Source organism: Drosophila virilis, chromosome 4, assembly GCF_030788295.1.
Source record: "Drosophila virilis strain 15010-1051.87 chromosome 4, Dvir_AGI_RSII-ME, whole genome shotgun sequence".
NCBI classification, from domain to species: Eukaryota; Metazoa; Arthropoda; class Insecta; order Diptera; family Drosophilidae; genus Drosophila; species Drosophila virilis.
In genome coordinates, this window is record NC_091546.1 from 23,528,943 (window position 1) to 23,549,579 (window position 20,637).

At 39.1% G+C, this 20,637-nt stretch overlaps 3 protein-coding genes across 3 annotated transcripts; all 3 read left to right on the forward strand.

The window, feature by feature from the left end:
- The first annotated feature begins 4,117 nt into the window (after positions 1-4,117).
- Positions 4,118-6,070, forward strand: dimm (basic helix-loop-helix family member dimmed). The gene is made up of 2 exons (XM_032437690.2): positions 4,118-4,294; positions 4,358-6,070. Exons 1-2 carry the CDS (start codon positions 4,121-4,123, stop codon positions 5,438-5,440), a joined length of 1,257 nt encoding a protein of 418 aa, XP_032293581.1. The 5' UTR covers positions 4,118-4,120; the 3' UTR covers positions 5,441-6,070.
- A 2,605-nt stretch (positions 6,071-8,675) lies between these two features.
- Positions 8,676-12,776, forward strand: Tsp39D (Tetraspanin 39D). The gene is made up of 4 exons (XM_002057853.4): positions 8,676-8,817; positions 11,465-11,566; positions 11,630-12,208; positions 12,278-12,776. The coding sequence occupies exons 2-4, from the start codon at positions 11,504-11,506 to the stop codon at positions 12,341-12,343; spliced, it is 708 nt and encodes a 235-aa protein (XP_002057889.1). The 5' UTR covers positions 8,676-8,817; positions 11,465-11,503; the 3' UTR covers positions 12,344-12,776.
- A 1,609-nt stretch (positions 12,777-14,385) lies between these two features.
- dtr (defective transmitter release) lies at positions 14,386-20,455 on the forward strand. The gene is made up of 5 exons (XM_032437691.2): positions 14,386-14,630; positions 14,695-15,164; positions 15,587-15,651; positions 15,716-15,801; positions 15,859-20,455. The coding sequence occupies exons 1-5, from the start codon at positions 14,483-14,485 to the stop codon at positions 20,265-20,267; spliced, it is 5,178 nt and encodes a 1,725-aa protein (XP_032293582.1). The 5' UTR covers positions 14,386-14,482; the 3' UTR covers positions 20,268-20,455.
- Positions 20,456-20,637: the final 182 nt, after the last annotated feature.

Sequence of the window (20,637 nt, forward strand, 5' to 3'; positions counted from 1 at the left end):
TTGAAAGCTTCACATATGACATAACATTCTAAGCCTGAGAATTAGATAGAAACTTACTCACGGATATCATCTTAATGTCGTTTTTCAGCAATAGTTAAAAAACATTGACCTACTTATTGCCAATACGGCAGTTGATAACTTTTGTGTGCCTGTCAAAAGCAGTTGAATATTGTCAGCTGGCAACGAACATTTATGCACAAAAAAGCACAACAAACAAACAACAAAAAAATATATATCGCGCAAATGTATGCTTCACTTATTTAATAGAGAGCATAATAAATATTACACAAGCGCAGGTGCTGGCTGGCTGCTTCCTTGAGGACGTTTCTCAGACAAAGCCGCATAAAATCTGCTGCATTTTCAGTGTCAACAGCAGTGGCAGCAACTGGTAGCTGCAACATGTTCAAGGCGCCGACAAATCGGCTGCTCATTGTCGGATAATGGATAATGCAACAAAGTGCGTACATGTTTCAATAAACCCAAGCCAAAGTCCATGTAAAAGAACTCGTTTAAATGGTAGTCAGTGTTGTTGTTGTTGTTGAGTTTTTCTTTAAATACCCTTTAAAAGGTATTAGGAATTTGTTGGCGAATGTGCTCACACTGCGTAACTATATATGAAAAATTTTTCAATATATATATATATATGCACATTTTGAACAGAGACATAAGTGTACGTCTCTTATTTCTATGTTAACTAGCTCCTCGGAAATGGATTCTCAACTGATATTGAAGTTGGCCCGATCAGCTGTAATAGGTGTTATGGTTGGTTATAGGTCTTTAGATATGCGAGTTCTCTTATTGAAAAATAAACTATTTTGAAAGCTATCTTTGCTTAACTTACTTTTCTCTAGCCCCAATATTACACAGCTCCCACAGGAACTATAAGTCAACAAATTTGTTTATAATATATACTTAATCAATTTCACTATTCCTATAAAAATGTAACTTGAAAATATTACAAACCCTAATGAGTAAATACCGATCAAAAGTTCAACTCTTTTAAAAAATCGATTTTTTGTGTCTTAAGCCATCTAAAGCTAACATTTTGGAAAAGGAATATGAATATCAGCTGAGTTCATCTATTATATGGGAATAATCAGTTTTATATTGAGCTCTAGCCCTGAAAATAACTTTATTGGTCGAAAGACTTTAATATATATTATAGCTATAGCTCAAATAAGCATATTTAAATCAAAATAATTTATGTTTTATATGCCACATGTTAGAGTATTAATTTCTCGGCATGCGTATCTTTAACTTGAATTTTTCATTTTTAAAACCAAAAGCCATTATATAACGCAATCGCTGCGAATGTAACCCTATAACCTTATTGCCATTAATGCGCTGTGCGTAGCCAGCAATGTTATGTTTAACTGTGTTGTAAGTTCTTGCAGCATTTCTATTAAAGAGTCCGAGGCCCAAGGAGCTGTTTGCCGCAACATGCAGTTAAATAATAGCGACACAGTCGCAGCTGCCAGTCGGCCAGGCGACAAAAGAAACGCGCCGCAAAGTGCGCGTTTTGTATTACGCGCCAAACAAGTCGCAAAACCCTTTCCCTTATACCCGATTCCTATACCATATCCATGACCATGTCGTTGTCCGTGTGGCCACAAGTCAACGCTTTAAATGCTCCATGCTGTTCCGGTCAAATGCTCCAATGCCAAGGGGCATAACCATAACAACGCCGCCAACATTTCGCGTCTCTGAAGGGCGGGGTCTGTGGTGCAAAGCGTTTACTCTCGACATATTTAGAAACCAACTACAATGCAATCCCCTGCCCCGCCTCTAACAACAGATGTATTGCATGTTCTGCTCAATAGAGTTCAAAGGTTGCATTTCGCATATTTCCTGCATTTTTAAAACGCTTAAAGCATTTTTGATTGCTTTAATGTGTAATCGATTACTTAATCGAATAATCGAATTATCTAAGCTAATTCTTTGGTGAACCGAGAATCATGAATGGAATAACTCTTAAAGCATCTATTAATATCTTAATAAAGTAAATAAAAAATATTAAAATAGTTATTTTGTGATAAACGTTGATAACAGCTTATCGACTACTTCGATTAATTGAACATATTTAATTTATTGTTTGGTGATAAACGTCGAAAAAACTAATTTTATTAAGATTTCAGTTTGAATATGATTATTTTATCGCTCCTACGGAATTTATCAGCTGCATAAGTATGTTATCGATTGCCTAATTGATAAATCGAAAACATTAAACTTATTCTTTTATAAAATGAAAAATGGTTTAAGATAAACATGCGTAATTAATCTATAGAGATTTCATTTCAAGAAATATATTCTGGAACTTAATAACTCGTAAGGCATCTATTGAGTTATCGATTTCTTATTCGATTAGTCGAAAATATTGAATTAACATTTTTTATTTATTTTCTTATTTGTTTTATTTTTTTTGCGTAAGTTCTTTAATATAAATGTTTCTTTATGAATACTCCCAGGAATTTATGAACACTTAAGGCAACTATTGACTGTTTAAATGTGTTATCGATTAATCGAAAATATTAGACCAACTTTTTGCTGAAGCGGGCAATATGATAAGCATTGATAGTAGCTGATATTGATTTTAGATGAGAAAATTCAAATGTGACGCAATCTATTTTAATGCAAAAGAGAAACTAATTCAAATAAGTTGAGATTGCAGATAAAAATGACAGAAACACACAAAATCCAGCATAAATAATACGTGATGTTCAACCAGTTAGCCAATTACTGTCAGTTAGACTGTAAATCTAGACAACAAAATGTTATAAGCATAAAAATCGGATGTGTCACAGTAGTCTGTAAATTACAAATCAAAATACGGATATCTAATAATAAGCTGACATTTATTGTCTGACATTCCGCAACAACTAATTTAAAAATCAAACTTCTTAGCTAGACTATTAGTTTTTCAGAGAAAATAAATAATCATTTAATAAAGAAATTGAATTGTAGTTCAATTAAGAATTCAATTAATTTGAAATAATTTATTATCATAATAATTATTTGAAGTTCTGCTTATTGATCAAAAGTTTAGAAGTTTTTCTATTTAGAAGTTTTTCTATTATTATATTGTTTTCATAAGGTCTTCCTAGTTTTTTCTTTTTTAAGCTAATTTACAGGCTTGTTTATTTATGTGTTCATAGGTCTGAAACAATGAATTTTGTCAGTCATTTTTATATCCTGTAAAAATTGAATTTTATACCCTTTAAAATTTGAATTTGTGCAAATGTGTGTGGCAGACATATGAGGCTTAATTAAGCTCAAATTCAAGTCGATTTCACGGTCTATATTATTCCTATCCAACCACAAAGTATTTGAACTTAAAAATAAAAAATATATCTAAAGTAGGAAAGTTTTATATTGCGTTCATACATAGGGACATAGAAACAATTAAATAATTTATGGGGTCACAGATGCTTCCTTCTGCCTGGTACATACATTTGCACAAGTACATTTTGCCCCTTTTGCCAAGTTTGAATGGGTTCAGGATATTAAATTGGTAGATTTTGTTTACGTTTTAGTTAATTAAATATTTATTTAAATAATAATGTAAGCGAATTATCTCATTTATCAGTTTATGCCTTCTTCGAAGATTCTCAACGTATATTTGATCTAATTTATGTTTTCTACAACTATAAGAAATGCTTTTATTTATAATTTATTATACTCTTATTAATTAATTAGAAAAATCAATTAAATGACAACAATTTGGTGCTAATAAAGTAAATCCATACCAAAGTTCAGAAAATTTTCTTATTGTGTATTGCCTATAAAAATTTGGGCTAAGACCAGATAGATTTTAGTTGAACACAATCTTAAACAATCTGCATTGATAAATTCCTACCGAATTCTTTTTGAATTTTTCCAATGATTTGTTTTTATATAAATTACATTTGTGCAATCCGCAAATTGAGCCAGGACAACGAACTAATCCCCAAATTAGGGTATAGCACACACTTTATTAGATAGTTCATAATCATCCAAGTTAATCTGGAATGCATGCTACAAATGTAGTGTGCGGTTATGGAAAGTCGGGCATACCCGACTAGAGCACTCTTAATTGTTGAAATATTAAATGAATGCACTTTGATCCTAGTACTCTGCGGGCAAGATGGACGCGACGCAACTCACTGAGCTGATGGGCAGTCATGATTTCATGCAGCTGCAGCAGCAGTTGCAGCACAACAACAACAACTACAACACCGATGGCCACAATGGACTATCGCCGGAATCGGTGGAGCGCAGCTCGCGGCCCGTGCGACGCGCGACGCGACGCACCTCACAGGTAAGCAGCAAGGCACAGAATGGCGAGCAGGCGGTACAAAGCAATCGATTGACTTGTCCACAGCTAAGCAATAACACCTACGACCTGGAGATGACCGACTCCAGTTCGCAGAGCGACGACACCAGCGGCGGCGGCGGCAGCAGCAACGGCGGCGGCAGCAGCACCAACAACAACAGCAACCAGCTGGGCTGCGCCCAGGGCGGGCAGCGGCCATCGAGTCGCGGGCGGCAGCAGAACGCCACCGCCGGCGCCAGCCTGACGCCCAACAGCGGCGCTAACAACAACAACAACAACAATCGCAGGCGAAAGGGGGCGCTGAATGCGAAGGAGCGAAATCTGCGCCGCTTGGAGTCGAACGAGCGGGAGCGCATGCGCATGCACAGCCTGAACGATGCGTTTCAGTCGCTGCGCGAGGTCATTCCCCATGTGGAGATGGAGCGTCGCCTGTCCAAGATTGAGACACTCACGCTGGCCAAGAATTACATTATCAATCTGACGCACATTATACTCTCCAAGCGCAACGAGGAGGCCGCCGCCATGGAGCTAAATGCAGGCGCCGTAGGCGGTGTCCTCCTTACCGGCCTGACGGCCGAGCCAAATGGCAATAATGGCGGTGCTGCGACCAATGGCGCCACCAATGGACTGTGCTTCGAGGATGCCCTGGCCAGCGGTGGTGCCTATGACTGTGCGCTGCTCGCTGCCAGCGATGGCAGCTTATTGAGTGCGGCAACTGTTGCTGCCACGCCCACAATGCAAACACTGCAGCCGCCGCCGGCGATGCACATGCATGCACAGTCTCAAGTGGATCAGCAGGCGCAACAGCATCTGCCACATCATCATCATCCACAACAGCAGCAGCAGCAGCAGCAGCAGCAGCCGCACGCCCAACAGCAACTGTTGCATGCTCACGCGCATTTGGGCGCCAACATGTTGCTGCCACAACAGCAACAGCAGCAGCAGCAACAGCAGCAGCAGCAACAGCAGCAACAGCAACAGCCGCAGCAGCAACAGCCAACTCTCATACTCAATGGCGGCACCACATTAACGGTGGGTGGTGTCGCTGTCGCTGTTGGCGGTGCGGCGGGCGGCGGCGTTTTTCCGGATGTCAATGATAATTTCGATGAGCCCTTTCGAGAGTTTCTGTAAGCATCGATTGGGCTTCTACTGATGGTCTGTGGTAAAGTGAATATAAGTACACAAATAGAATTTATAGCACATGCCGAGTTAGAGTGGAAAATATAACTAGAGCATAATATTTCAATGTCCTGATCAGAACTTCCACAATAAGAGAAAACCAAACCAAACAAAACAAAAACCAAAAATTAATTAATTAGAATAAACGCTCATAAATCTAAGTGAATTTCAAAGTTATCTAAACTCTACCAAACAGCTTTGCTTCAACGCAGCATAAATGGGAAAACCCATTTTCTCAAGTTACAGTCAATGTTAGCATGCACTTTAACCTGCTGTCAGCAAATGTTTTTCCATTTGTTAAAATGAAAATTCACTTTGAAATGTAACCTGACTGTCAAAATCTAAAAAGTCAACTTTTTAATTATTTCTGTTCAATTTAGCATTTTCTAATTAACTATTTCCACAATTTACCAGGCTTTTGTCAAGAGTTGCCATCTTTGCTTTGCACATCTGGCAACACTGCACTCTTAGAAAATTCCATACAGTGTTTGCAAATTAACTTCGTCTTCAGTTACTTTTTTGCAAAAATATTTAACTTCAATGCAAAAATTAAAACCGAATAGAGCTTGAAAATGATTTCAAAACTGGAACCAAACGAAGAAAATTTTTACAAATTTTACAAAAATCTTATTTGAAGAAAGTTAAAATGAGATTGTCAATTTGAGTTTTAGTCGTATCTACAACGGCAAAATTTGAGAAAATGGGGGGAATTAAACGCTGCTTAATTTGCACTCAAGCAACATTTTTCGAAAAAATAACTAAAATAACGAGATCAAAGTTTTATTCACAACTTATTTAAGTTATAAATTGGTCAATTTCTAAAAGAAAAGACAGTTAACAAATTATGTTCGCTTGTGAAAATTAAATTACTTTTTGTTTTGGCTCTTTCTCAAAAAAAAAAAAAAAATTGTATATTACAAAAAAAAAACCAAGCCGACTGTTGTGGTGCAAATTTCAAGTACATACGCAATTATTCAAAGTTGTTAATATACATATTTACGTACGCATAGTTATTAAAGTTTAGAAATAGCATATTATTAACAAATGTAGTTCAGATAAAACGAAACGGACGAATGGAACACGAATTAGCGACAAAAGTAAATCAAACGAAACGCTTGAATGAAACTGAAAAATTGATTAGCCGACAAGTCGAAGGGCGCGACGAAATTCAATATCTCGTACAAATATATGTTTATATATATATATATATATATATAGAGAGAGAGAGAGAGAGAGAGAACATATACAATTGGCAGCAATAGCAGCAACAAAGACGCAGCATCAATTAACGTTAAATAACGGTACTGGGACTTAAGTAGATGCTGATGGCAAATATGGCGACCCGATGCGACGCCAGGAACAGCAAGTGACGCGTCGTCGCTTAGTTAATTTACCACCCATGATCTTTTAATGCACTTGAAATTTAGTGTTGTTGTAATGGCTCAAACTGCAGGGGGGGCATGTGGGCCATGGGGCATGTGGGCCGTGTGGCAACAAAACAATTAACACACAAAACCGTTGAAAAGGCGCATTCGAACTGACACACTTCCGTTAGACCGTTAGCGACCTTTGGTTAGAAAGAGATGGCACACGGTGACGTGCGTACGGTAAACAGTAATAAAATAACGTTACCCTGTGGGTGGCTTGCGTGCGTGTGTGTGTGTGTGCGTGTGTGTGTGTGTTGGACTTAGCAATAATTAAGTGAAAAATAGTAGTAAGGGTGGCTATTTGTTCGCGTGGATGTCAACTTAAGCTTGTTGATTACGTTTGATTAGTCAAGATTTAGCAAGTTAACTGGGGATTTACAGTTCTAGTGCTAGCGGAAAGCTCAAAGGCGCAAATTCAAACCAATACAACATCATATGATATACAGTTCTCGGCTCATCGAGATCGAATTCAATTCAAATTGAAAATAAGCTAAGACAAAAGTTTAACGATATTTATTCGTAGTGTTAATTTTTAGCAAGCTAAAAACGAAACGAAAACGAAAAACAGGGTTGCATTTGGCTTGTAGATAAAAACCCTCATAACGAGTTATTCTAGTCAAATTCAGTATAACGCATACAAAACCTTTCAAATTGCAATATAGGCGAGTAGTTTAGTTGTGTAGAGAATTATTAAGCTAATGTTATCACACAATGCACGTCTATCAACATATTTAATTATATATAAATATATATATATATATATATTGTATAAATTGTAAAAGAATACTTAAACATCTATTAGTCTCAGTGTACATAAAGTTAAGTCTGGTCTAAATGAGCATTTGGTGTGTACAAGCAACAAAGAAAAAACAAGTACTCGTATGTACATAAATATATACATATATACATATATATACTTGTAGCAGCACTGTATAGAGCATAAAGATATCTAACTGCGCCGGAAATAAAGTTAATTAAATAAAGTCAAAAACTATTAAATAAAAGAGTTTCAATTGTTAAAATATTTAGTCTCATCAAGAGTGAACAAATCATCGGACGAAAGGTAAGTTCTACAGAAAACTGAGTTTACGTACCGTTTTAACCCAAAGATTACTCCCAGCGGAGAGAGAAATCTTTTATTGTTTTTTGTTTTTTAAGATCTTTTGCATGTTTCCATCACACCATTGCATCATGTTTGTTCAGTTTCAGAGCTTTGTTATTTTCAGATTGTGTTTATATTCATATATTTTACGTATTGCTTTTCAAATCAAGCTTTAAGCTTTACATTAACACACAAAAAAAAATAAACAAATAAATTATTTGCAAGCAATTGGCGTGCGGTTTGGCCGCCAGCAAAGAAAACTATCGTCACGTTTTTAAATATCGTGAACAGCTGCAGCGCTGCCACACAGTTAGAAAAGAGTACAAACTTAACGACACATGCGGCAATCATGCGGCATTCGTGTTGCTCACTAAAGCTTATCGTTAACCGCCACAGCTTGAATTTCACAATTGACAAAGTGCTTACAACTAACTGTAAATGAGTTTCAAAAATGTTGCTGTGCTCTTTGAACAGAGCGATGTATGCTTATCTGTTGTCATGAAACAGTAATAGCACATCTTAGCAAGTTTTCAAGTGTTATCGAGCTTGTGACGTCACTCTCTCACTCGCTCTCTTTCTCTCTGTGTATATCTCTTTGCAGTTCATAGGCAAGCCGAGTAACGGACCTGCGCTATGCGCTCCACAACAATAACCAAAACAAGATTTTATGTTTGCGTTTGCATTGTGTTTTTGCGCCTTGCGACAAAAACATCGCGAGCTAAGCCAACGGCTAACGAAAAATCAAGCATTTTCAAAAAGTAGAAAACTAGAAAATTGTGATTAGTTAATTGCAAGCCAAAGTGAGTATAAAAAGTTAATAACAAAAATTTTCTGCATACATAAAAAGAATGCAATTAGACTAAGTGTGTGTTGCCTGTGTGCATATGTATGTGCGTGTCTGTAGAATTGGGTGAAGCGCAGAGGTGGGCTGTCAGAGTGCAGTTATTTCTGCTTTTCAGGTTCACTGCCTGCTTCCGTTCTACTTAGCTGGTCTTTTGTTTGATGCTCCTCTTTTATTTTCTCAAGACGCTGTGAGATTCATTTGAGTCTGTGCACACGTACATAGATTTGTATGTATGTATGTATGTATATGGGTATGTGTGAACCTATGGCAGGCAAACAAGTTATAATAAGAATACAGGAACGTGCAGGTAAAATAAGAAAACAAAAACAGAAGCGACCAATAGTTGCATGTTTTTGTTTGATGCTGATCAAAAATTCCTGTACACGCACACACATGCATTTGTATTTACATATGTACATGCATACATGTTGTATGTTTTAGGTAGTGTGCGTTTGCATTTGCCGCTTGAGTTCGTTACAGTTTGTTAACCTCGGGTGGCTGGCGCTGCAATTGGCATTTGGTCACACTGTGCTCCATTTTTGTGCTATTGCAATTTTACAGTTGTTAACACTTTCGTCTATTACGTTTTAACTTAAAATCTAATCAAAAGCTCCCACTCACACACACACACACACACACACACACACGCATATCACAACGGTCAGCTTGGGGGCAACTGTTTAATGCCCGTTAGCCATGTCTATAGCTAAATTTCCGGAATTAGCCGATGGCACGCAACACAAGTTTGTTGTTATGCCCATGCACACATGCACACATGCACACATGCACGCATGCATGTCTGTTTGTATATGTGTATAATTGCTCCAACATCGCAGCCCACTGACCCCATCAACGTCTCCCATTTGGCACGAAACGCGACCACATCAAATATTCTACAGTGTGTCAAGAACCGATTAAATTGTGCATTGTGCAAATATATTCTCTATTGATGATTATATTAATTAATGAATTAGTTATATTAGATATTCATTAGCATCGACTTGCTGCCTAATATTCGCTTTAGATAGCTTCAAGCACTCCTCTAATGTATTGTCGCATTTTCTAGCTGAATATGCAAATCGAACAGTTTTACTTTCTTAGGCATACATTTGATTGATTACTATAAATAGTCTTATGTCATAGGTCAATCGGTTCTGCGTCACACTCTTATCAAAATAAAGAACTAAAATGTGTAGCACATGTTTGACAGTTGCAAGCCCAGGGTACAGTCCCGCCACAGCATTTCTATTGTCCTGTTTACCTGCGTCAGTTGCGGCAGGTGAACAGCTGAACCTTTTCACTTCCAGTTCCTTTTTAGAACTAATTCAATCAATTCACCCGAATGTCCAGCGTTATTAACTACTTCAGCACCCGTCGCTGACACAGTTTCAGGGCGATCGATTCCGTTACGACTTTCGCTGCGATATTTTGTTTATTCATGTTGCACAGTGGGAAATTATGCCTATTGCGTTGGTCAACTAATTGGAACAGTCACCTTTTCTAATTGAAGAGTTCAAATGAAGGGGTTCGTTGGACAAAACTTGCGTTCTTAACTAATAAAATGCTAAAGGTCAGCGGTGAACATTGCGATATTCTGATTAGGTACAAACATTATATTCATATAGTGTAAATGTAAAAAAAGCGCAGATAAATACAACATTAAGTTGGTTGACTAACAGCAATGAATCAATAATGCCAATGTGCCAGAAATATACATTAGATAATGATGTCTAGATTAAAAATCTTATTAAATTAGAATAATCCACACTTCAATATAGAGCAGAGTTTAAATTGAGTTTTGATTATTCAATTTGAAGCCAAAATAATTCTTAGCGCTCTTTCCATATTTAAAATATTTGGGAATTAATTCTTTTTAATATTAGATTTTGATTTTAATTGTTTCTGACAAACATTTTTCGTTTTTCTCATTTCTCGAGTCTTTCAAGTAAGAACTGAACTTTTGAAAGATAATAAAAATAAACTAACAAATAAGTTGATGAAAAACTCTTTTCGACCAGTTCTTTTAAATCTCTTGAGTCAAAAACCTGCCACTTAAGTCCTACACAGCTGCAAAAGCCGCCACGCTGTCGGCATATTCACATCAACTTGGATCGATTTTTATGACAGTTGCATTGAAAGCCCGTTGCACTCGAAACGGGAACAGCTAACGCGTCCTTGCCACCAAAACAATGCACTCAGCTGCAAGCACAAACACGGCCAACAATTCCATATAATAACAAATAATAATGCCTCAGATCTAGGCCACCCAAAGTGAAAATGGCTAAACACAGGCGGACTCATTTCTATACGGACTTGGCCACTTTTGCCGTGCATTGGAACAGGGGTTGTTGTAGGGTTAATCCGCTGCCAGACGAGGCTAGACAGGTGTGGCAGTTGGCAGGTAGCAGGTGGCAGATGGTGGCAAATAGAGACACCTGGACATCGTTTGGGGCGGGCGACGCTGTGGTTTGCGTGTCTGCCACTGATTTGGGGGTTGACTCCACAACTTTCCCATTCGTTTTGTGCGGTTGACCATCTATCGATTATTTTTTAATTTCAATTTTTTTCCTGCCTTGATAAATATTTTCCTCATATCCTTGCAGTATCTACACGGTAACCAGTGTAAAAGGTTCTGACCAAAAATGGCATCCGGCGGTTTGACATGTGTCAAATATATCACTTTTTTCTGCAATCTGCTTTTCGCGGTAAGTTGGCCATAAAATGATGGGTTTATCGAACTGTGCTAATCTCTGTATATTGCTCCATAGCTTACGGGTCTACTGATCCTAACGGTGGGCACAATAGTGCAGCTGAATTATGCGCATTACTCAAATTTTGTCAGTGATCACATCTGGACAGCGCCCATTATACTCATGGTTGTCGGCGCCGCAGTCGCATTTATCTGTTTCCTGGGCTGCTGTGGCGCTCTTAAGGAGAACAGCTGCATGATACTGAGCTTTGCTATACTGGCTGTTGTAATATTCCTGCTGGAGATTGGTCTTGGCATTGCCGGCTATGTGAAGCACTCGGGCTTGCAGCAGCTGATGGAAACCCAGTTCAATACGACCATGAAGCATTATAGGGAACGTGATGATTATCGTGATGCCTGGACTCTGTTGCAAACGGAATTGGATTGCTGTGGCACCCATGGACCCAACGATTGGGATGGCATTTTTGCCAATAAGACGCTGCCTCCGGCCTGCTGCAAGCTGATCAATCTAAGCGAGGCCAAAGATTGCACCACAATGCATGCCATACAGCAGGGCTGTCTGCAAAAACTGTTAGGCATACTCGATTCCAAGACTTTGATATTGGCCAGCGTGGTGCTCTCCGTGGCAGGCATACAGGTAAGTCAGCGTGCATTTATTATATATTCTTAAGAATTCTTGCTTATCCTTGAATGTCCTATTCTACAGCTGCTCACCATACTCTTCGCCTGCTGTTTGTATCGTTCGTTTCGCCGCAGTTACGATCATGTTTAGGCTGCGCAGCGAGGATCCCATTTATCGATTTTAAAAGACAGCCCTTAGCCTAGTTTGTAGTTTGGTCACATGCATGCGATATAACTCGTTGCCGTCTCTCAAGAAGCTCGTTGATAAGCAGAAGAAGAACAACATATAATACACAAAAATACTCAAAACACAATCACAATCACAATTTATACCTATCATTTATGTCAATCGATAAACACTCACTGTTAACCCAACATTTTCACTTTAAGTTGAAAACTTGTTAATGTTATTTCCTGCTCAGTTGTACTGAGCTCTAAAGATAAGCTATATATCTCAATGGTTTTTACTATTTAAAAACTTATTATTGGATTTGTAATCTTTACAATTTTGTACACTTTTCCACTTAAACGCTCTGTATAAGCATTATGCTTTATTTGAATATATTTCGTTGTATTAGTTAAAATCATAATATTATTTGTATTTCGATTTTATACTCATTCCCATTTGCCAATGCATTGCGCCACCACACATGCTCATATGCAGATCAAAACATTGTAATAACATATATATATATATATAGGTATACTCTACACTATATACCGACTGGTTCGAAATTCATGCATCATTTCATCGTTTTACAAAGTGTCCTTGGAACAATTTTTTATATATGTAGTAATTTTATCGCTTTTCGAATTTTTTATAATGTATATGCGTGTGTCTCAGAGTGTGTGTGCATGTGTGGCTCCCCAAAATAAGAACCCACCATTTGCTAATTGTTTTTATATACCCATATTATTAGAACCAATTTATTATATACATATATATTTACAGAACACTGCATTTTACACACAAACACACAAATATATTAGCAACAGACATACATACCAATATATATACATATATATATATATATTTATGTATACAATGAATATCTATGTGACTTGAAATTGTATTGTAAACAAAAGGAAGCGACAACACATTTGGGAGAATTTTACATATCTTGGTCAACTCCTGAAAAACTGTTTGAATATCGAATTTACAGTTGAAAATCGAACTAATTAAATGATTATAATTAAGAAGCGTGCATATAGAACGCAATTCTAAAAACGACCACACATGAATATTACAATTCAATGTTAGATTATCTGAAATGCAACAACCCATATAAGTAATTGTCTAAAATTGCAAAGCTCAGCACGATTTATTAATATTAATATGCATTTGCAAGTATGTATTTTATAAATGATGTGAGCTGAAAAAATTGTGCAGCACTGAAAAACTTAAGAATCAATAAATGAACAATTGAAAACGTACTACTATGAAGTCTAATATATATATATTTTTTTTCAAAGTTGAGCCAATTAAAATCGAGTTTTGGGGTTTTATGGGGTAATTAGAATTTATTTTGCATATGTTAAAAATTTGAGAATAATGATGATAATAAAATTCACAAATATTAATATATTTTCTGCATGTTTCTTAGTTCGATATAAATGTACTCGAAGTTAGTTTCTTTGCTTTGAAAAATTTTAATATGCACTTAAGATGATTTCTTTTTTTTTTAATTATGAAAGAAATGATGATTAATATACAACTTTAAAGTTTAATGTATGGTAATTTTGTTTTATAATGAACCAAAAATACCAACTAAAATTAAGAAAACAGTTTGGGTTCCTCAATTATATTCCACGATAATTAATAGTTGTAAGAGCACGTAAAATTATACAAATAATTACATTTTATGGCCGGGACTTAGTTAACTGTGATAGTAAGAAATCCCGTATGAATATCAAAGGGCAGGTTTTTCGCTTTGGGCTCTAACAAATTATAAAAATGTTCTCGGCAATATTAATAATTATGGTAAATTTTTACCAAGCTAAATATTTGAGAGATTAGTTTCCTATAGTTTCCTGATCAGTAACATACCACAGAAGGTGGCTAATATTGTGCTCGCTTTACGTGTAAGCGCTTGGAGCGTGGTTGTCCCTAACAATTTGATATGTTGTTTGTTCAATAATAAATAATAAACGAACGTAACAAGCGCCGTCAACTACGCCAACAAATTTGTTAGACACACTGCATCAAATATTAGGAATCGAGTTGCATAGTTTTAAATCTAAATATAATACTAATAACTATATCAAGAAACATATAGTTATATTGTTAATAATGGCACAAGCTGTGGGCGCTGTGGCGCCACGCAAAGAGGTAACCGGTTTGCATCGCATGACACAGAAGGGCCTTCGAGATCTTTGCAAGAAGGACAAGCTATATCAGACGCCGCGTCTGAACGATGTGCTGTATTTGCACTATCAGGGTAAAAACTAAATGAACAGCTGAGTTTACTAAGCCAGTAATAATTAGTTATTAACAATTTACAGGCTATCAATATATTGAATGCCTGGATGAGTACACTGAACTCAAGTGCCTGTGGCTGGAGTGCAATGCCATATCGGAAATCGAGGGTCTGGACAAACAGAGCAAACTCAAGTGTCTCTTTCTTCAAAACAATCTGATCAAACGCATCGAGAATTTGGCTTCGTGTCCCCAATTGGACACACTGAACCTCAGCTCGAATCATATACGCCTGATTGAGAACATTGGCTCCGATATATTGCCTGTTCTGAATACACTTAATATATCGTCCAACTATTTAAAGGACAGCGAAAGTCTGGCACATTTGATCGAATGTAAGACTTTGGCTGTGCTGGATTTGTCAAATAATCGCATAGATGACATACTGGTTGTTAAGATCTTTGAAAAGATGCCCTCCCTGAAAGTTTTGGTGCTGCAGGGCAATCCTGTCGTATCCCGTTTGCCGCAATATCGCAAGACCCTGATTTTGGCCTGTGTGAGTATGAAAAGGAAAAACTGGAGTTCCGAAAGCAGACTCCGTTAGCAGACTTATTACATCTGCTGAATAATATCTGTAACAGCTTATTGAGAATCATTAGATTTTGCTTATATATCTATATATAAACATACCAATGCTTGTAATTCGCAACTGGTTAAAGTCTCGTTAGGGGAACAAGCCGCTGGCAATAGTAAAGTCTGCTGATATTGAAACCGGGCAGCACTTGACAATTCTATACAGAAATAACGCTCTTTACTTGGTTTTTTAATAGAAGTAAAACATTTTTATCTAAATAATCAAATACTTAAGTAAAATTGACCAAGTTTGCGGAATGCAAATTCCGCTGAAACGGAGAAAACAATCTTCTTAATTAATTTAAATAACTATTTTGAAAAATTCCTGTATTTTATCACTCGTAGAAGGAACTAACCTACTTGGACAGTCGACCTGTATTCCCACGTGATCGCGCTTGTGCCGAGGCCTGGTAAAAAAAAAAGCCTTTAAAACATGTTTTATATGCAAGCTACATATACATTTCTGTATCTTAGGAAACGTGAAGGCTATGAGGGCGAACGCAAGGAAAATATGCGCTGGAATCGCGCGGATCGCAAGAAAATGCGTGATAGCGTAAACTGTAAGTTTTTGTATTTGCCGTGAGATCTATTCAGTTACCCTGTTATCCTCTTCCTAGATACCATCAAACTGCGCAATCGTCACCGACCGCCGGACCAACAAGATTCGTTGATTAGCTCAACAGATTCGGAAGCGGAACAGGAAGCCGACAAAGGTGCGGAAAAGACACGTGTAAAAGCCGCGCTAGAATACGGCTGCGTGGATGATATATGGAGTGAAGTATCTGGTGACAATAAGGATAACGATAGCTCTGGTAGCTCGGGCACAGCTGATGAAGCCAGCAACGGTTCGCAAGCAGACGATATAGCTGAACAGTTGAGCAATCGTCAGGCCAAGCCGTTGGAGGGACGTCCCAAGGTGCTATATGAATCACAGCTTGCCGATGCGGTAAATCCAGAGGAGCAACTGGAGGTTACCCCCGAACGAGACGATCAGGAGACACGCACAGGCAAACGTATATACATAGAGGAAGTTAAACTAGAAGAACTTGATGTGGAACGTAAGAGAGCCAGGCTACAGAAGGAGGAAGCGACAAAAGCAGAGAACAAAATAGAGGATTCACAGCTTGAAGAAACCCAAGTGGACGCAAAGCCAACTGAGCTGGAAGAAGCAGGAAAGGAAGAACAGGAAAACAGCGCAATCAACGAAGTGGAAGCTAAGGAATTACCGGAGCTCATCAACGAACCAGATAGCGGCTCGGAAATGGATGAAAACAGCGCAGCGGATCTAGAGAAATCAAGCGAGAAATTAGGCGCCATAGCTTCAAACAATCCTGGCGAACCATCAGCCGAGCAAATCAAACAGGAATGTATAGATCGCATGTACGACTCCTATGGCACGGAAATATTTGCAGAACAGCCCGAGTTCAGCAAGACAATGCTGGCAGAGGGAAACGCCAATAATGAGCTGGAGTCTAAGCTACACACAGAGGAAATGCCCAAGTTGCGGTCGGCGGTTGTAAATAATATAGTCAAGACCAAGGAGCAATTGGAATATGAAGAGGAGTGCGACGAGGCAAATGGTATAGTTGAATATAATATAGAAGAGCTCAGTAACCAACTGGACGAGGACTTGGAAGAGCTGCGGCAGCCGCTTCATCAACTGCGAGGCACGCCAGAAGATCAAGCTAAGGAAACAAGCAGCAGCTCCGATGAGGAGAAAGAAGCGGATAAAAAGAAGTGCATTGAATTGACTACTGTGACGCGTTCGCTACGCATAATAGAGGAGTTTAGCGTGCGCAGGGAACGCATCTGTGAGAACATGAAGGATCAAGAGAAAAGAGCTAAGGACGAGCAGGAAACTAAAGTACTAATAGAAGAGATGGAAGCGGAGAAAAATGAAACAGAGTTGGATGAAATGGATACTGCCTTTGCCAAGGTACTGGATGATTGCACAGATGATGTGCCTAGGCGTGTTTTTGGAGCTGGCTGCGACACGCCCAGCTATGAATGGCGAACGGAGGAGTGCCTGCGTCAATTAACAATCAAAGAGACCCGTAGTGCCCAGGTGCCCAACGAAGATGAGTACCAGATTAAATTACTGAGTTCGGAAACAAGCCACGCACAGGCTGAGCTAATTTGTGAGCAGATGAGTCAAAAGCTGGCGGCGGATGAGGCATCGTTACGCGAGCTATTGCAGGAGCTAGAGGATGAGACAGATGTCCTGTACGACATCACGAGCACTTTGGATGAAGACGACCTCACCAAGGCACCAGAGCCACCCATTGACGAGGTGTGTGCCGCACTCATTGATGAGCTAATCGACGAGCTGCAGTATCAGGAGATAATCAAAGGACAGAATATCAAATGCTTTGATTTCGGACTAATTGAATCGGATGAGGAGTATAGCTACTCGGCAGAACCCAAGACCGAGAAGTTAACGCCGCCGGAGCTGGAGGATCCGGCTAGCGGCAAGTCGCTGCGTGAATGCATAGACGCTTTTGGCGATTTTCTTAGCTCTGTCAGCGAACGTAAGAAACTGAGAAAAGCGGATCGAAAAGCCACAAGCAGCTCGGAGAAGGTGCAAGCGGCCAAAGAACTGCTCAAGTCCAGAATGCTAACGTCCTACAAGGAGGAGACACCCGCGGAGCTAGATACCGAATTGGCCAAGCTAAAGGAGAAAACCAAACGTCGTGTGGCGGCAATGGCAACGCGTTGTTTTGCCAAGCGTGATGACTACGAGGACACACTCGACGTGGTGGACAACAAGCTGGTGATTGTGAAAAAGGATACAGGCAACATAGAGGATCTGCCGCCTCCGCCAGCGCTCATCAGTGACAGCGACAGTGAGAGCGAGAGCGAGTGTACCGATGGAGATGATGATGATGCCTATGACACCGCCGAGGAAACGAATGGAGCCACGACTTCTCGCAGAATGTGGCCAAAAGCAGAACTGGAGCAAATGCGCGCAACTGAAGAGCTGAGTGTGGGCGAGCTCAGGGATGAGGATAGTGTGGTCGATCAGTCTATTGATGAATTTTACTCGCTTGAGGCAAGAGCCGCCTTCAACTCGTTGGACTCGGAGTTTCTGGACAAACTGGATCTGCAAAAGGTGATTGGCAGTGATGGCGAGATAACATTGGAGGGCATGCGCAGCTACGATGAACTAAGGGCTGGCCTAAAATCTGATGACATCCATAAGGAAGAGAATCCCGGTGCACTGGCGACACAGGATGAAATGCTGAAGGATTTAATCGAACGCAAGCGACAGCAGGAGGAACGCGAACGTCAGCAACAAGAGTTGGCGAGTTCGCAGGATTTGGGCGCACTCAAATTGAAAACGAAATCGATTTTGGACAAACTTGGAGACGAGAGTAAAGAGGAACGTACAGCCGGAGCCGAGGCTGGGAAAAATTTGCAAAAACTAATGTGTGATTCGGAAAGACCCAAAGAGCTGCTTGATCCCAAAGAGGAGAGCAACAGCGACCAACAGGAAAATGCACGGGAGTTGCTGGAAGATTTCACTCCAATACAATTAACATTGGGTGGCTGTAAAATATACGAATTAAAAAGCCAGCTGCCTAAAACAGGAAACGGGGAAGAGCCAGGGAAAGATATGGAGGCAACAGCAGAAAAGAAAAGCGATGGGAACGATAAATGTAATTTAGAGCAAGAAGCTTTGAAAATGGAGCCACCCATTAAAGAAGTTATAGAACCACAAATCGATGAATCTATCGAGACGTCCAATGAGAAACCGGAAGACACGCCCAGCGCTGATCCAGAGCCAACAAAAATAGCAACAAATCCCAATGTAAGCATAGATGACGATATTATTTCCGATGCATCCACTGACTATGATTCTGAAGAAGAAATACCCGTTGTTGAGCCGCCAAAGCTGCCCGAGGGTGCGCTCAATGAATTGTTTAGCAATCAGTTTGAAGATGGCCAAAAGTTAGAGCGTGAAAGCGAAGAGGCTTTGCGCAAGCAGCTCTTCAGTTTGCCGCTCAGGGCTTGGACAAGTCAGGAGGAAGACTCCATAAATGAAGAGCAACGTTTGAAAACAGGCAATGAAAAGTCTGAAGCGGAATCAGCTCTAACCACAGATGTGGATGACGAGAGCTCGGAGCTGGAAGCCAAAAAGAGCTCACCAGAACAAACCCAGGTCGTCGAGGAAGACGATACAACAGATACTGAATCGAATGGTGCCATTGGCGAACTGGCACGCAATGCCAAGCGTCAATGGGCTAAAATATCACAGAAGCTAAATGAGTTCATTGCGGCGGATGATATGAAATTGCTGGAAAAGAGTCAATTCAATGAGGACGAAAGTAATGGCGAAGACGACTTTGAACTGGAGGCTAGTCTAAAAAAACTGAATACCATTTATGAAGATTGTGAGACGCAAATTAAGAATTCCAATCTAGACAAATCTATTGATAAAACCGAAACACAGATATGCGCAGAGTCCACTGTTGAGAGCCCAGAGAAGAAATTTAAAGAAAATGCACATGAGAATCTAATACTGGAAGACGTAGAGCTGACTATTCAAGAGGCCGTCGAAGAGTTGCCTCAGTTAACAGAAAATCTAAAAGAAAAACTTAATGAAAATAAAAATCGAATACTAGAGGACGTAGAGCTGACTATTCAAGAGGTTGGCATAGAACTGCCTCAGCCAGCTGATGAGAAATCAATACTAGAGGACGTAGAGCTGACTATTCAAGAGTCTGCCAAAGAGTTTTCCCAGTTAACTGAAAATCTAAAAGAAAAACTAATTCCAGAGGACGTAGAGCTGACTATACAAGAGGCTGTCGAAGAGTTGCCTCAGTCAGTTGAGAATCCGTCCAAGCCCATTATAAGATTAGATTATTTTGAAGCTATTGAACCAGATAATGTTGTTGCTGATTTCGATACAAATACAGAGCTCAAGACCGAAGAGATCGAGTGTAACCTGGAGATCCTAAATGATGATGGCGATGCAGTCGTGCAGGAGGTCAGTGTGAATGCACAAGTGACCTACGAGCTTAAATAATAAATTTTGTTTGAGTTTATGTTCAATTACAATTGCATCATTAATTTGTCTTTTAATCATGTCTACAATTTGCACATTTTATACAATACCCATCACCACGTGTAAGAACACTTTTGAACCCATTGATAACATCGGGAGAAGTTCAAAATCGAGAACCGGTTTAAACCGACTTAAAATTCTAGTACATAGCAATTAATAAAAAAAAAAAACAAAAAAAAAGTATATGCATGATTTATAAATATATTATGTCTGATAGATTAGAGGGACTGTATGTTTATTTTGCTAGTTCGATCGCCTATATAAATTGGCACATCCTGAGTTGCTTGAAACCGGTTTGGCATAGCGTGCTAACCGGATTTTTGCTTTGTTT